The sequence below is a fragment of the Cynocephalus volans genome, chromosome 16, assembly GCF_027409185.1.
Source record: "Cynocephalus volans isolate mCynVol1 chromosome 16, mCynVol1.pri, whole genome shotgun sequence".
Classification (NCBI taxonomy): Eukaryota; Metazoa; Chordata; class Mammalia; order Dermoptera; family Cynocephalidae; genus Cynocephalus; species Cynocephalus volans.
The window spans coordinates 18,727,746-18,744,421 of NC_084475.1; the positions used below are offsets into that span (position 1 = coordinate 18,727,746).

The following is a 16,676-nucleotide window of genomic DNA, read 5'->3' on the forward strand; positions in this document are numbered from 1 at the left end:
AGTGTCCCCCCCAAATTCATGTCCATGTGGAATCTGGAAGTGTGACCTTATTTGGAAATAAGGTTTTTGCAGATTTGATTAAGTTCAGATGAGGTCCCAATGTATTGGTTTGGGCCCTAATCCAATGACTGGTGTCCTTATAAGAAGGGGGAAATTTCTTTTTGTTTTTTGTCAGCTGGCTGGTTGTGGGGGGTCTGAACCCTTGAGCTTGGTGTGATAACACCGCACTCTAACCAATGTGCTAACCGGCCAGCCCCTGAAAGGGGAAGTTACAACACAGACTCACAGAGGAGAAGGCCGTGTGAAGACAGAGGCAGAGATGCAGAGATTGGAGTGATGCCTCTACAAGCCAAGGGATGCCGAGGATTGCCAGCCACGGCAGAAGCTGGACAGAGCAAGGAAGGAGCCTTCCCTAGAGGCTTCAACAGGGAGCATAGCCCTGCAGCATCTTAATTTTTGTTTTTTTGATTTTTTTTTTTTTAAAGATGGCTGGCAAGGGGATCTTAACCCTTGACTTGGTGTTGTCAGCACCACACTCACCCAAGTGAGCCACGGGCTGGCCCAGCATCTTGATTTTTGGACTTCTGGACTCCAGAAATGTGAGAGAATAAATTTCTATTGTTTTAAGCCACTCAGTGTGTGGTATTTTGTTATGGCAGCCCTAGGAAACTAATACAACCAACAAATGCCCATCAGAGGACAGTTTAGGAAAACAAGAAGGAAATGCATCAGGCACATAGAGAAAAGACTTGGAAGAGACCAAGGAGGGGACAGGAAGGAACACTTCCTCAGCTTCCTCCTCTCCCCCTGCACAGGAAACTGTAGACCGGTGGCTGAGCCTGGGCAGGAGTAGCTACTTTCCTTCTAGCAAGCACGTGTGAGCTGGGACGTTGGATGAGTGGTGGAAGGTATCTGAGTCTTGCTGGGTCTCAGGGAGACCCTGTTAATAATAATAAACTCGCCACGTGGTCTTGCCCCATCCTCACAACAGCATGAAGCAGGCTTTATTGAAATCCCCATGCATGGATTAGGAACCATGGCAGGGCGGTTAGGTACCTGCCCCAGGTCATATACAGTAAGCAGTGATCTGGGACACTGCCTAGCTTTCCTGACCCACAGCCAGAGCTCTGCCATCTGCTAGTCCAGGGCTCCTGTACCCGTGTTCACTGGCTCATGGGGTTGGGCCACAGTAAGGCAGGGGCAATGGAGCCCAACTCCTGGGTTGGGATCCCAGCTCTACTCCTGGTTAGTTGTGTGACCTTGGGCAAGTTACATTACATCCCTGTTCTGCAGTTCCCTCCACTGAAAAAATGAGGACAATAATAGTTCCTAACTTATGGGATTGCCGGAGAATTCAATGAGTCAATACTTTTCAAGTGCCTAGAATAGTGCCTGGCACGTTGGAAGCACGGCCATACAGCATTCACAAAATAAGTAAAACACGCTGGGTGAGGGTGCTTTTCCTCCAGGGTTGGGGCCAAGGAGAGGGCTGTGGGATGGTGACCTGTCTTATTCTTACTCTGCAGGCCAGGGAGAGACCAAGACCAACAGCAATCGCATGCAGTTAGTTCTCTTCAGCTAGAACCTTCCACAGACCAGCAAGAAGGGCACCAGAAACCAGGCAGCAGCGTTCCGCCTACATCCTGGGCAGGGTGACTCAGTCGCTTGAATCCTGCCTCTAATGCGAAGATCACCTTTTGATCCTGGTCTGGGCCAGCTTTCTCTTTCCAGAGAAAGGCTCGGACCCCTGCCATCGTCCCACCCTGAATCCCACTTGGCCATCTCCCGGTTAGCTGTCTTGCTCACAGTGGGAACCGAGACCGGGGTGATTCGCTCTTACTCATCACCCCATGGGAAGATAATGCACAGTGTCCATCCCAGGGATAGTACGGTCTGTCACCTTTACGCAGGGTGCTCAGAATGTGCCGAGCAGTGTGTATGCACAGCAACGTGCATACCCCGCGCATGTCCGGGAAATCCTCCAGTCATCTGCCACCACTTCCCATCTTTCTGTTGGGGGCCTGCAGCTTCTACCTGGCATTTGGCTCTTTTTACTGGCCCTTCTCCAGGCATCTCCTACCAGCCAGAGCCAGGCCTGATGGCCTCACGGCCTTGCATGTTCTGCCATGGTTGAGGCTTCTCCCCTCCCCTACTCAGTACTGACCAGTTCAGTCCCTGTCCTGGTGTGGGCATGAGGTCTCTTGCTACAGCTGAGCCCCTTGGCTGACCTTCTCAGCTGCTTCTCTTAGACTGGAGAGGCCTGGACGAGTGCCTGAGGGAGGGTCTGGGCTGCTCTCCTGGGCTCCTCCCCTCCATTCCAGCGCTCTGGCCAGAGCCTGTTCAGGGTCTTGCTGAGTTCTCAGCCAAACCCTGGTCCTGTGGTGGCCTGAGGAGCCCAGTGGAGAAGCCCCCACGTGCAGGCCAGCATTCCATAACCATTGACTGTCCCTCCCCCCATGCTGAGCAATGCCAGCTGGTCTCTGAGTGTCTTCTGGGCAGCCTTCCTGCCAGACCCCCTTACCTACTTTCACCAGGTGCCAAGGGACACTGAAAAGGGCTGTGGACAGCTGGAGGACCACTCTTGGAAGCCAGCCTGCCTTCCGGTGCTGGCTCCTCTCCCTCTTGCCCCCTTTTCATAGACTTCTACAACAGCAAGAAACATAGAGGTCACCTCCTCCACCCTCCAGTTTCCAAAAAGGATAGTTCAGAGGGATTTGGAACTCTCTGAGGCTTAGAGCAAAACCCTGGACGTTGGGCTGGCCAGGGGTCTTGCTGGAGTTTCCTTGGGAATTCTATGTTCATTAGGAGCACCAGCCCTGAACATCTGAGGCTCCCTGCTGCTGGGAGATGGGATGACCCTGGCATTCCCTGCAGTCAACCATGGTCTAGGTGGACAGAATGGCAGCCCGGGACTATCCTCTAGGGGTGACCTGGATTCTGATGAGAGTCAAGAGTGGACCCAGCGATCATTTGGGCCCTTGGGGAGCCTTCACAGTAGCTGCTAAGAGGAGGTCCTGCGTAGCTGCAAGGAGTAGTGGAAAGGACACTGGATTTGGAGGCAGGTGGCTGACAAGTGTTCCAATTCTGCTTCTACCACTACTTAATCTGTGTGATTTGAGGTAAGCCTAAATTCCCTGTACGTCTTAGTTTGCTCACCTGGAAAATGCAGTCTATTTTATTCTACCTGCCTTACATCTGAGGCATGTAAGGAAGAAGACTGAAATCACCTATTGGAATGAATTTTGAAAAAACAAAATTGTTATTTGTGCAAACACATGGTGATAAAAACAAAAGATGACTGCTTCTGGAAGTAAAAGTCATGAATGAGTTAAATGATATTCTAATGACTCCAGAAACCCCATTATTTAAAGTCCATTTCTTCTTCTGTACAGCCACAGAGGTCAAGTGTTTGATGGGCTTCCATCAGGCACCACCCATTCTGCTGGATCTTGTGAAGAACACAACAGAAGATATAGTACCTGGTACAGAGTAGACATTCAATAAATAATTATTGACTTAATGAATAAGAGTGAGTTTCTTCCCTCTGAGAGGTCACGGTCCAGTTTGGAAGGAGACAATAATGTGACCAAGTGATCTATGAGTGGTATAGGATGCATTTGGAGGGGCGAGAGGTCTCCAGGGCTGTGGGAGTCACAGAGAGTTTCAGGGAGGAGGCGGCCTCAAAAGAGAGGCAGGACTGGAAGAGAGGGGAAAGGGCTGGCCAGGATGACCCCAGCACAGGCTCACGGGTGAGCAGGACAGGAGACCATGCTGCCAGAAGTATGTCTCCCAGTGGGGAGTGGAGTGGGGACAGGGGAGTTGAGGAAGATAAGCTTTCCAATGGGGATAGAGCCTGAAGGGTTTTGGGAACTCGGCTGATAGGGATTGAACTGTGTCCCCCGCGTTTTATATATTCGAAGCTTAGTCCCCACCATAACCGTTGAGGGTAGGAAATCCATTGTGGTAGTTGAAAGGTGGGGCTTTGGAGAGATGATTGGGTTGTGGGGACCGCACCCTTGTGATTGGATTGATCCATTCTTGGAATAATGGGCAGGTTCTGGTGGCTTCAAAAAGAGAGTGAATGAGGAGGTTAGTCTCTCTCTTGCTCCTGACTTTCTGGCAATGTGATACCCTATGTTACCACCAAAGAAAGCTCTCACCAGATGTGTTCCTTGGACTTTGGGCTTCCCAGCCTCTGAAACTGTAAGCAATAAATACTGTTTCTTTACAAATTACCCAGTTCCAGGTATTTTGTTATAAGCAACAGAAATGGACTAATACGTTGGCTTAGCAGAAAGTGCCCAGGGGAACCAGTGTAGATTCCATGGGGATGAAATGTGTGGGTGACATCATGAAAGCAGTATTTTTAGAAGATGAGTCTGGCATGGATGTGCCCGATGGGGACATACCAAACTTCTCGAAGTTCCCCAAAGTTTCCCTTTTCCGGGCCATTTCCCTGTTTCTAATATGTAGAATGACCCATTCTCCCGAGCCTCTGGAAGGAACACATGCTGATTTGCCTTAGCTCACACATCGCCTCTTCTGGGAAGCCACTAAGTTCATTTCCTCCTGGGCACCCCCAGCTCTACCCTGTATACCGTTTTATTTTTACACCCATTCCTTTCTAGGATGCTTCTGGGTTTTCATATCTGGTTTACCTTTCAGATAGCGAGGCTCTTGAAATCCAGAATATTTCCTAGCTGTCAGTGATCTCTGGCACCAGGACAGTATTTCCACCTGTGTTGGTACTACCTGGGGTGGGGTCAGGCAAGCGTCAGGTGCTGCTGATTCACCCTACCATTCAGGAACACTGCACCCCAACCCCGTCCAGCTTCTTGGGACACCACCCACAATGATCATATCATGAACAGCACCCCCTGGAGTTGTATGACAAAGCAGCCTCCTGGAGGACCTGGGTCCTCCTGGATTTTATATCTCATGTCTATACCCTCAATATCCTGTACATTATAGATACTAAATAGTTTTCTGTATGAAAAGATTCTATGATTTTGAGATTTGGGGGAGGGGAGGTGAAAGAGAGGAAATACATCTTGTGTAATGTAAATAACAAACTTCCATTTTGTTTTTTGCTGTTGTTTTTAAAGTCTGGGGTTTTCAGCCTTTTCCTAAGGCTGGGCTTGAGTATTGCTATGAACATTGGCAGTGACGGTGTTCACAAGGAGAGCCCACAGTTGTAGTATTCAGAGCCCTGGCTGCTTTTCAGAAAAGACCCTGGGGCCTCTGATTCTCTCTGCAGCGCAGCTTTCCAGGCCGCTGCTGTTGCTTAAGGCTGTGCTGCAATCCAGAGCGCTCAGGAGTGGGAAGTCCAGAGTTCTCCCCGCTTCTGGGAACAGCCCCCCATCCCCCTCCCAGCACCAGCTTCCACAGGCAAGTCCTCATGACAGTGGGTCAGGCTCACCCAAGGATTTCACAAACGCCTGGCCTGTTCCCAGCACAGCACAGCTGGGAGGGCTCAGCGCTGGGGGGAAGAGTTCCATCCTCCTCCATGGGCCTCCGCTGTCCTTGGGCCCAGGGCTGTGGGGCTGGAGCCCAGGGAGAGGGAAGGGCTGCACTTGTTCACGCTTGCCGCAGCGCAGGCAGGCGATAAGCTCTGGGCCTTCCCTCCCTGCTGATTTCCCAGCTCTGGCTTAGTCAAGGTACAAGGAGGAAATTCCCTTTCCAAAGAAGAGAGGAGAATCCAGGTTTGTCTTCCCTGAAGGCAGTAGCAAGTGGTCCCAGAGTTACCTGGGGAGGTGTTGATTTATTCAGTTTCCAAGACCATCCTTAGGCTTCTGATTCAGAAGAGCTGGGGTAGGAGTCCAGGAATCAGCAAGTTCATCCACACCCTGGGGGACCAGCCTTAGGTGGTTCTCTGCTTCTCTGCGCTTTCAGGGGCCTTGGGGGGCAGGTGGGAGGATTTCTGGACAGTGAATGAAGGGTTTAGCAGAAAGTGCCTGGATTCTAAATGAGGGCATCCAACTCTTTAACTCCGGCCAGATCCTGGAGGAACTGACCTTGGATTTGGGGGCTCAGCTTCTCCATCTCTAAAATGGACGTGTTCTGATCTAGGGGTAGAAAGACCAACTGTCCTTGTTTTCTAGATTTTCAGGGCTAACCCGGGACAAGCTGGTTACTCTACCTGAGGGTGGGATGGGAGCCTGGATGTGCGATGTAGTGGCATAAATAGCAGTCTGTATTTATTCAATTTACGTATTTATTAATTTATTGTCTGGTCGCTCCCACTCAATCTCAGAAGAGCCGGGCCAGCAGGGTTTACAACAATCCCTGACAATAGGATGTGTTCCAGATATTCGCTGAATGAATGAATGAATGAATGAATGAGGGAGTGAGTGACTAGAAGGGGAGGGGGCTGCTGGGCTCCAAGGACAGGCTCCCTGGATAGATTGTGGGGGGGGCGTCTGCTCTGCTGACCCGGAGGGGGATCTCGGCTCCCCTGGGACAAGACAACTTGATCCACTCTCAGCCGGGAAAGAGAGTCAGGGCTTTCTGAGCAGCGTCGCCTCGAGAGGTCAGTGACCCCTGGCGACGGGTGGCCGTCTCCCTCCCTGCCCCCACGCGCCCAGGGCGGCCCGGTCCCCACCTCCCCTCCCCTCCCGCCCCCCGCCCCTGGGAGGTGCGCCTGGCAGCCTCCCGGCCCAATTTCCTGGCACTCGGCTGAGAATAAACAGCGCTCTCGGCCTGTAATCCCGTTGCCGTGGCGACCGCGCTCCGCGGGCGGGGGGCGTGGCGGGGGCGTGGCCGAGGGCGTGGCTTACTCGCGGCGCGCAGGCTGGGCTGGGTGGCGACGGCGGTGGCCGGGGCCCCGGAGTGCCTCCCCCTCCCCCGTGCGCGGCGCGGACATTCTTCGCATAGCTCCGCCAGGGCTCCCGCGGTGTCCGGGAAGTGACTCTTCCTGGCAGAGAGCGGCTCGGAGCGACGCGCCCGCCCGCCAGCCCGGCGGCCGCCGAAACGGCAGGGGGCGGGGCGCGGGCCGGTGCTCCCCGGACCGGGGCTCTGCGCACCCTCCGCCTCGCGCGTCCCCACCCCGCCCCGCGCTCCTGGGGCCTGAGCCCCCCACCTCCGCAGCTTCGTGCCCCTCTCCCCCTGCTCTCTCTGCCCGGGACCCCTGCGGCGCTCCCTCCGGAACATCCTCCCTCGGTCCTCAGACCAGGACACACCGTGCGGGCTTATTTTCCACCGCTGGCTCCCCTGGTGCGGCCTCCTTCCCTCCCCCCAAGCAGGCTTTAAATTTCCTATTCCTGGCTTTCAGTCATCAGGAGGCCTGCCCAAAAACAGCGCCACCAGGGAGAGCATAGGGCCTCTTGGGGTGGATTCTTACAGCGTTAGAAGCAGGGTAACAGGACACGGGGCCTGGCCAGGGACCTCCGTCTGTGCTCTTAACTCTGCTGAGGCACGAGGTACCTGCTCAAGCCACAGGGAATTGCCCCCACGCCCTGCAGAGCGCTTCTTAGCACACCTTGGAGCCAGGAGCATTCCTCCTCCGGCGGTCCCCCCCCCCCCCACTAAGTCCTTTGGAGGTGGGGTGCCTTCTCAAAGGATTGAGAAGGGAAGAAAGCCTTCCGTAACAGGGGGATGGCATGAAGGGAGAAGAGAGGAAGGAGCCGCTGGCGAGCGGGCTCTTTGCTGGTCTTGCCACTAGCTTGCTGTGTGACTTTAAGCAAGTTGCTTCCCTTCTCTGAGCCTAAGTTTCCTTGTCTACAAATCCACAGAGTTGTTCCAGTCTGTGATCTGAAATGGAGAGACAGAAGTCGGGGGTAGGCAGTGAGCTGCTTCTGCACCTCCCCAAAACCAAGCTTCAGCCTCCAGGGGTGGACAGGGAAGGCCTCTTCCTCCCAGGCCAGAGAAGGCCAAATCCTTTTGCTAGTGTCCTGTGAACACCGGACACCTTGAGGCCAAGGACAGGGTCTCAGTGAGCTCCAGGTTCCATGGTTCCATCGAGGCCGTCGTTCCAGCAGAAGGGGAGCTCTCTACAGCACAAGACCAGGATGAGGACGAGCTGCCACAAGTTTCCCAGAAGCTCATCCTCCTTGGAGGCACCAGGGAGTCAGGCCCCACTGGGTCCCCTCACCTGGCAAGGTGACCCTACCTGGGTCTGCATTCACAGTTCCAGTTGATGGTGCCTCTGGTGTGATTCCCATGTCCTCTGTCCACTCAGCAGCCTTACTCCTGGTCTGGCCCCTTCTCGTCTGTCACTTTAGGTCATTTTCCCCAAAAGTCCGGGAAATGGGAAAGAAAAACGACTTTGTTTATTTACTCTCTCAGTTGTCTTTTGGACACTGATTCCTGGAGTGGTTTATCGGGTGTTAGGAGGACAGCAAGAAGCTCTGGCATTTGAGTCATCTGATACTTGGATGAGGGGACAGGACCCCTGACTCGGAAATATTAACACTTATCTCCTGGCTGTCAGGTTGTCAGGTCTGTGGGGCTGGAGAAGGATGCAGGGCAAAATATCACATAGAAGGTGTTGTTTTTTTTTCCCCCCCAGCAGAACTCCAGTGCAGAAATCCCAGAGTGCCAGAGTGTGTGTGTATGTGCGCGGGGGGTGGGGGGGTTACTAACCTCTTGGCTTTTCTGGGGGGTCTCACCCAGGGGCAACCACAGGTATATACTTGGTGTATAGGGAGGCTGAAAGCTTATGGGTTTTGGAAATCAAATGCTTCTGGGTTCCAATCCTGTCTTTCCAGAATTCCCAAGTGATATGTCCCTGGGCTGGTTGCTTAAGCTCTGTAAAGCTGAATCGCTGCCCCCACACAGTCAACAAATGTTTACTGAGCACTAATCTAGGCACCAGAAGTGACCAGTCCAAGTCCCTGCTGGTATGGAGTACATAGCTGTCTCTGAGAATATGGGGATGATAACACCCGCATTGTGGGGGTAGTTGGGAGGGTTAATCCAGGTTGTCTATAAGTGTTTAGGGTGTGCAAGTGGTGGGTGCTCTCTTTGGGAGGAGTGAGGCCCCGTCTACTGCTCAGGTGGGGGCCCTTAGGGATGTGGGAGGGAAGCTGGAAGTGAGGGAAGCAGTGGTCAGGAAGCCCTTGAACACCTGGTCCCCTGGAGAGCGCCCCACCTGCGTGCAGCGTTTGCATCGGGATTACCCCTTCCCCCACCTCCTGTGAACCTTGCTGCTGTGCTGAGGTCATGGGTCGCTGCTAGGACCCCATTGCCTGGGCTTTCTCGGAACACCTCCCTGCCAGGGAGCACAAGCGCCTCTAATAGCTTGGAGCCTCTAAAAGCCTTGACCACAGCTCAGCTGGCTCCCTGCAAGCCCTTTGAAGCGCTTCCTTCGAACTTGCTTTGCATATTCTGGTCAGATCTGAATCAGACTAGCAGGAATTACCCCTCTTGGTAACAGTCTAGGTGGCTGCCTTAGCTTGTCAGTGACACACACGGGCAGGCACGCTGACGTGAAGGCGCGTCTGATATTCCACCGCGAGGAGCACCAGGGCAGTGAGGGGGCAGACCCGCCAACCTCTGTGCCTCCCGTTCTCCTCTCCTCCGAGGCAGAGTGTGGGTGTGGGTGAAAGAGAAAGCAAGGCAGAGAAGGGGCAGGGGAAGAAGTCTCGAGTCATGTTTTTCATTAAAAAATAGTGCTCTTTATTATAAATTACTGAAATGTTTCTTTTCTGAGTATAAATATAAATATGTGCAAAGTTTGACTTGGATTGGGATTTTGTTGAGTTCTTCAAGCATCTCCTAACAGCCTCGAAGGCCTGAGTGAGGGGGAGGAGAGAGGACTGGAGGTGGAATCTTTATAAAAGACAGAGTGATTGAGGCAGATTGTAAACATTATTTAAAAATAAGAAACAAACAAAAAATTCGAGAAAAAAAACCACCCCAACACACAGCTGCCCCATCCAGCCCAATAACCTGACACAGAAAACTGAATGTGTTTGTTTAGTTTTCCCCCCCAAAAAGAACAGTTCCAGGTAATTCCATCACTGCTACATTCCTGTAAGTTTTCACTGATCAGTGCTATGGCAGACCGGAGCAGCTGGAGTGACAGGCACCCGGCCTCTGAGTGACTTCCTCCTCCCCTGACCCAGGCGAGGAGGGAGGGCTGTGCAGGACTGGGGGTGCTGTGGGACCTGGTGGCTCTGCTCTGACCACGAGGCACCTATGACTGGCCAATACCCACGGGGCTAACATTCTCCCAGAGCTCAGCTGGAAGGCATGGGTCTCTGCCCCCCACCCACTTTCCCTGGCTGGCTGGGTGCTCTTGGGCAAATCCCTTGGCCTCTCTGCCTGGATTGGCCAAGTGTGTGGCTTATCGTGTGCCAGTCCCTATCCATAGGACAGGGAGCATTTAAGGCGAATCTCCTAGCCACTCATAGTCAGGAGGCACAAAGTAGAACCCCCCCCATCTTCTCTACCGGGGGTCTGGGATCAAAGATGGCTCATCTCCGTCCTCCCCACCCTCCACTCCCAGGCGCTGGAAGGTATAGCATGGGTAGGAAAAGGAGACCAACTGACCAACCCGTCCATCCCCCTCCAAATGCCACTTCCCCCTTAAAACAGGGGAAGGGCTCCGGGCACCAGGTGGACTTTGGGACCTGTGTCTTGGGTGGTGGTTCCAAGAGAGAGGGTGAGGGGTACCTGGTCACCCCTTGCTCTTTCCTCAGAGCCAGGGAGAGGCGCATGCAGCTTCTCCTCACCTGGGCTGGGCACTGGGAGTGGCCACCTCCTTGGCCAGCCCCAAACCCTGGGGCCCCCTCAGGCGCCCTCTCTCTTCCATCCTTTCCCAGGCTCCGCAACCTGCTCAGGTTTAAACCAAATCAAAGAGCAAACAAGTTCCGTTGGAAAGTTTGAAGATTCCCGGGCAGTTCTCATTAGTTCAACACTCCCTAAGTGTCCCCGTTCGGAAGGGGAGGAGGAATCGAGAAAGGGACGAGGAGAGGAGAATCCACCTGTCGTTACTATTGTCCCACCAGGCCAGCTGGCTCCTCCGGAGAAGCTGGAGTGGGGGAGGGGGCGCAGGTGGCCCTCCCCCCTCCTTCAAACTCATTCCAGGTCCTGCCTGCCCCATTCTGCAGCGGGGAGGGCAGAAGGGAGGCGCCTGTCCGCCCGGCTCGCCCAGAGCTACAGGACTCCCTCACGGCTGGATTCTTGTGCTTGTGCCATGTGCCACCGAGGAGAGGGGACCCAGGCCCCTCTCCCGGACTCCTGCCCTTTGCTCTTTACAGTGGGGCATCATACTGGTCCAGGAACTCGCGGATGGGCCCCGGCAGCTGGGTGACTTTCTCATAGGAGTCCAGGTGGCCGTTGACGGTCTTGCGACAGAGATGCTGAAGAGTGGCCACGTTGGAGGAGAGGGGCCGGCTCAACACCAGGGGGATCTTCTCGCCCCCCGAGTAGATGTAATAGGCTCTCCTGGGGGGGTTCCCTGGGAGCGGCTGGGCAGGCGGCTGCTCTGGCACCTCGGAGGAGGGTTCAGGGGGTGGCGAGGGGAAGGAGGGGGCGCCGGGCGGAGGCATGTAGTGATGCACCAGCTTGAGCACGCAGTCGAAGCGGGGCACGGGCTGCGTGCTGCGGGGGTCGCTCTGCAGGGAGAAGCTGCCCCCCTCGCACTGGATGCGCAGGTTCTTGGTCCCCGACTGGGTCTTGACGCTGAGCGTGAAGAAGTGGCGCTGGTCCGAGCTGTCGCGGATGAGGAAGGTGCCGGCGGGCTCGGCGCTCAACAGCAGGTTCGCCTCGCCGCCGGTCACGGCGCTCCAGTAGAAGCCGCTCTCCTGCAGCTTGCGCACCGTGTTCACCACCAGCTGGTACTCGCTCTTGGAGCTGAAGGTCTTGAGGCGCAGGCTGGTGTCCAGGGGGCGGCTCATCCCGGCGGCGGGAAACTTGCTGTGGGTGACCATGGCGCACGGAGCCAGCGTGGATCTGCGCGGCGGCGGCTGCAGCTGCTTCGCGGCCTCCGCACAGCGGCCGCTACCGCATTCCGGGGGGCTGCGGGGAGAAGGGGGACGCGCCGCGTGAGCGCCCGGAACCCTCCGTCGCGCCCGGCCCGCCCCGGCTCCCCTGCTCCGACCCAGGCACCCCGCGGAGCCCCCCCAGCCCCCGCCTCCGCCAGTGCGGTGGCCCCGGGCAGCCCCTTCCCCAGCGCGCACTGGGAGGCGCCGAGTGGAAAACTCGCGCACGGAAGTTGGATCTCCAGGAGCGCGGCCGGGGTGGGGAGCGGGAGAAGGGCCCCCGGGACGATCTGGGCGCCGCTCAGTCCGGTGGCCCCGGGTGGCGGGGACGGACAGAGAAACCCGACGCACGGGGGTAGGGAGGGGACAGAAGCCCGAGGGCCCCAGCCTGAGTATTCCGGGAACCTGGGATCTCCAGCTTCCATCCGCTCTGCCCCCAACCTCGTCCCCTCCCTGCCGGGAATGACCCGGGAAGGGGAGGGGAAACCGGGAAAAGCTCCTAGGACTAAGCGAGCCCCCTCCTCCCCACGCCGCGCCCCTCCTTCCTACCTGGTCCGGAGTCGAAGTCTCCGGCCTCGGGGCTGCGCCTGCTACGGTCCCCAAGGCGAGGCGGCGGCGCGGCAGCCAGCGGTGGCCCGCGCTGCGCCCAGATGTTGGCGGCAGTGAAGTCCACAAAGGGGCCCTTGAGCGCGCGTCCCCCGGGCTTCGCTGGGGCGCCTGCCCTGCCCCCGGCGCGCCCCCGGGCCGACCAGGCGGGGACGGGGCGAGGGGCCGCGGCTGGAGCTGGGCCGGCGGGCGGCGTGCGGGGCCGGATTCTTGGCGGCGGCGGCGGCGGCGGCGGGGAGTCCGGGTCGGAGCCGCCGCCGAGGCCGCGCTCGCGGGTATATACGCGGCCGCCGCGCCCCGCCCCCCGATTCCTGGAACTGCGCGGCCGGCCTTCTTGTAATGTTTAGTCACTACTCGCAGCAATGAAAGGCTGCGCGCGGACGGCGAGGGAGGGGCCGCGGGCGGCCGGGGGCGGGCCGGGAGCAGAGGCAGGGACCGGCAGAGACGCGCGCGGAGACAAAGCGCGACGCGAGGCGGCCCGGGCGGCCGGCGGGCGCGGCGCCAGCCCCGGCGGCGCGTTCCTGGCAAGGGCCCCGCCCTCCCGCGCGCTCCGCCCCCAACTTCTCATTCACACTTCCCCCCATCCCCCTCCCTTCTAAGAAGGCCAGTTTCTGGCAGAGGCGGGGGCGCCGCTCCGGGAGCGCAGGCAGTTCTAGGAGGCCAGGCGGGACAGCCTCCAGGGTCCCCTTGTCTTTTTCTCGGACACCCCGGGGACACCCCCTCGCCCCCACCCGGGCCGGCCCGAGGTCCGCGATTGCGGCACTAAGGCTGCCCGGGGGAACCAAAAGGGAACTGGGGCTATCCCACAGCCAGGCCGCGGGGCTGGGGTGGGGCCTGGGAAGTGAAGGTGGGGGACGCGCGACAGTCACCTGTGGGCACGTCCCCAAGGCAAGGCCCAGAGGCCCAGGGGTGGAGGGGACTCAGCCTGCCCAGCCTCGGCCCATCGGCCCGCTGCCAGGTTCTTGGCCGACAATGACACGAGTGCAACCCCCACTTTCCCCGACCTCCTAAATAAAAACTCGTTTCATGCATGGAGGTCTCCAAACCTGCGTGGCCCAGCGTGGGTCGGGCCAGGTGCTCTCGGCGTGGCTGGTGGGCGAGAGGGCAGCGATGGCCCCAGTCCGCGCGCGCGTCCGCTAGAGGGCGCCCTGGGGTCTCGTAGGTGGCCTGCGCTTAGTGTCCTCCGCCCCAGGCCCGGGAATGGGACACAAGGGGGTGGCGGGAATGGCTGGCTCAGGAGCTCGAGTGAGGGACGGAGAAGAGGGTAATGTACATCCCAGGCTGGGTCCAGATCTGGGAATAAAAGTCCAGCAGGAGAGAATTTCCAGAAAGCAGTTTTCAGGGGTTCAGCCCCCTGCCTCTGTGAGGGGTGGTCTGACCTCTCCAGGAAGCAGGGACTGAGCAGAGGAGGTGATTGAGGTGAAAGATTGATTTGATCTTGGTCACGTTGGCACCGATGTAGGTCGTCTGGCCTTAAAAACCGAGAGCCAGGCTTATGAAGGAAGGCAAGTTTTGCAATCTGTCACCAAGCGATCTGTGGGGTGCTGGAGACAACTGAGAGCCAGCTAAGTGGCACATAGATGGTCACTTCTCAGGGCACGGAGGTTGTGGCTAATGAGGTGGTGGAAAGGAAGGGAGAGATGCTGACAACGGCCGGGGGCTTGGGATTCTAGAAGGGAGACCTGGCTCCTTCACTCCTCCGGGGATGGATAGGTGCCTCAGCGCCTTGGCCACATGACATCAGCTCTCTCCTACAAATGTTGGGGAACTAAGTGAGATTTGGGCAGGACACACGGCCTCTCTGGGCTTCAATTTTGCTATCTGTAAAAGAGAAATAATAACCTTTTCCCATCAGAGATCTAAAATAAAAAACATTCTGCATGTCAAAGCATGACAGAAACAGAAGTAATTCTGCCCAATTCTACCTTTGGAATCTGTCAGGGGGCAGCAGTAAGGAGGGAATCTTGTTGCTTCTGCAGAGGGGGAACTTGGTTTATTCAGCACATTTCACAAATGTTGGGCTCTATGTACTGGGCATTGTGCTGGCATTGAGATATAATGATGACTAAGACCTAGTTGTTGCCCCCAAGGGGCCTACAAGCTAATGAAACGGATGGTCCCTATCTCTGTAACTAGGAGTTCATTTTTTTCTCATCCAGTGAGTATTACGTGGCTGCCATGAGCACACACTTCTGTGCTAAGCCCCGTGGAGGACGAGGAAGACTCAGAAGGAATAGCCCTCGAGTTAATGGATGAGAAAGTGCTTTGTAAATTATAATGCTCTGACACAAGTCAAGTTCATTCATCCATTCCACAAACCCTCATTGAGTGCCTGCTTTTGCCAGGCACTGGGTGAAGTGCTGGAAAGACAAAAGAACTGGATAAATCCCACAGGGAGCTGGCTGAGGCAACAAACACGGGACCCCAAGGTGATGAGAGCCCTGAGAAAGGGTGGCTGTGATTGCAATCCTCTGAGACTGTGATGGTGTGTGGAGGGAGGGGGAGGCGGGAGAGGGAAGGAGAGAGGAAGAAACAGCCGTGGAGCTCTGGGAATCGCAGTCGGGTTGGAAAAATTCACACCTCTGAAACAGGTAAGTCCTCATGGAACAGCACGGTGCTCAGGGGAGCCTGGGCTCTGTGGATGGGGACGCAGCAAAGGCTGCATGACTGGAAGCGAGCTTAGACTGGGCCCAAGAGAGTGGGCATGATTTGAAGAGCAGAGAGAAGGTGCAGGGCTAGCAGGCATGCCCAGGGCTCGGGGACGGACTGCCTGGCTGGAGAAGGTCAGGGCATGAGGTGGGAAGGTGGGCTGGGCTCCCTGTGCACCTGCGCAGGAGACTGAAGTATTATTCGGATTCTACCACCCAGGAGTTCTGTGATTTCAGGCAACTTGCTTCACCAGCTGTGCCTTGATTTCCTTACGTGTAAGATGAGTCTATGATAGTACCTGCCTCGTGGGGCGATTGTGAATACTAAGGGAGCTAATCCAAGCCCAATTCTTGGAATGCAGCCTTGGGTGTATTAAGCGCTCAGTGCCTGTTAGTTATCGTTATTTCAAAAGCACTGGGGAGTCTTTGGGGAGAAAGTGGAGGAGCTGAGCTGCTGCACTGGGGCTACTGGGGTAGGGATATGGCCGTGAGCTGCTTTACGTTTTGGGGAACTACTGCAGACATCTCGTATAGAAGATACATTCCAGAAAGCGGTTTGTCTTCAGACAGTTTAGCCAGCCGTCAAGTTTCCCTTTGGCTTTCTAATTTCTCTCATGGTTTACTATTGCCTTCAGGATGAATCCACACTCCACAGTGTGTCCCAGGCTTGCTGCCCTGTGTCAGCTTCATCGGCTGCCACTGGTGCACTGGCAGGCACCTCCTGCTCTGGCTACACAGAGGTCCAGGCTGTCTCCGAAGGTCCCCAGGCCTGGGTCTTTGCATGTTTCCTTCACATGGGGTGGAACTACCTTCCACACTTTGGCTGATTTCTCCTTTTCCTTTAAGATTTGGCAGACCCTCAGTCTGAACTTCCAGGGTAGCTCTTTCCACACGGACCCAAATGTTCTGACTACTCATCCCGTGAGAATTCTGAGGAACAGACTATATTTGATTGTTTCTTTGTAAGCCTGGAGCCTGGTACATAGAAAGTGCTCAATAAATCTTTATTTTAATTTAATTTAACTTTATTTTTTAAAGATGACCGGTAAGGGGATCTTAACCCTTGACCTGGTGGTGTCAGCACCACGCTCTCCCAAGTGAGCGAACCGGCCATCCCTATATAGGGATCTGAACCCGTGGCCTTGGTGTTATCAGCATCGCATTCTCTCAAGTGAGCCACGGGCCAGCACCTCAATAAATCTTTAAATAAGGGATTGTGTTGACTTCTATTTTCCATCATTTTTAGATACCGCAACCTGCTTTCTCCTAGAATAGCTTTTGGTTCCTTCCTGCAGGGCTCAGGGGTGGCTGTTTAGATGGGATAGAGGGTGTAGATGCTGGGAAGCCCCGTGGTTTGCTATAGATTGTCAGGCCTGCTCATCTGAAGACATGGGAAAGAGAACAAAAACGTTGCTGGGAAAGTGGGAGGAGATACCTGGGCCAGTACAGGGCACACTTCCAGGAACCCACTGCTAGGAGAAGTCAGATCCAGGACAGA

General features: G+C 56.0%; 1 protein-coding gene across 1 annotated transcript; it reads right to left on the bottom strand.

Annotated features, from left to right (window-relative positions):
* Positions 1–9,591: 9,591 nt before the first annotated feature.
* SOCS3 (suppressor of cytokine signaling 3) lies at positions 9,592–12,770 on the bottom strand. The gene is made up of 2 exons (XM_063081225.1): positions 12,474–12,770; positions 9,592–11,961 (listed from the first exon to the last, which is right to left on the bottom strand). Exon 2 carries the CDS (start codon positions 11,871–11,873, stop codon positions 11,196–11,198), a length of 678 nt encoding a protein of 225 aa, XP_062937295.1. The 5' UTR covers positions 11,874–11,961; positions 12,474–12,770; the 3' UTR covers positions 9,592–11,195.
* Positions 12,771–16,676: the final 3,906 nt, after the last annotated feature.

Coding starts and splice junctions, on each gene's coding strand:
- SOCS3 (XM_063081225.1), bottom strand. CDS start 11,873: ATGGTCACCCACAGCAAGTTTCCCGCCGCCGGGATGAGCCGCCCCCTG.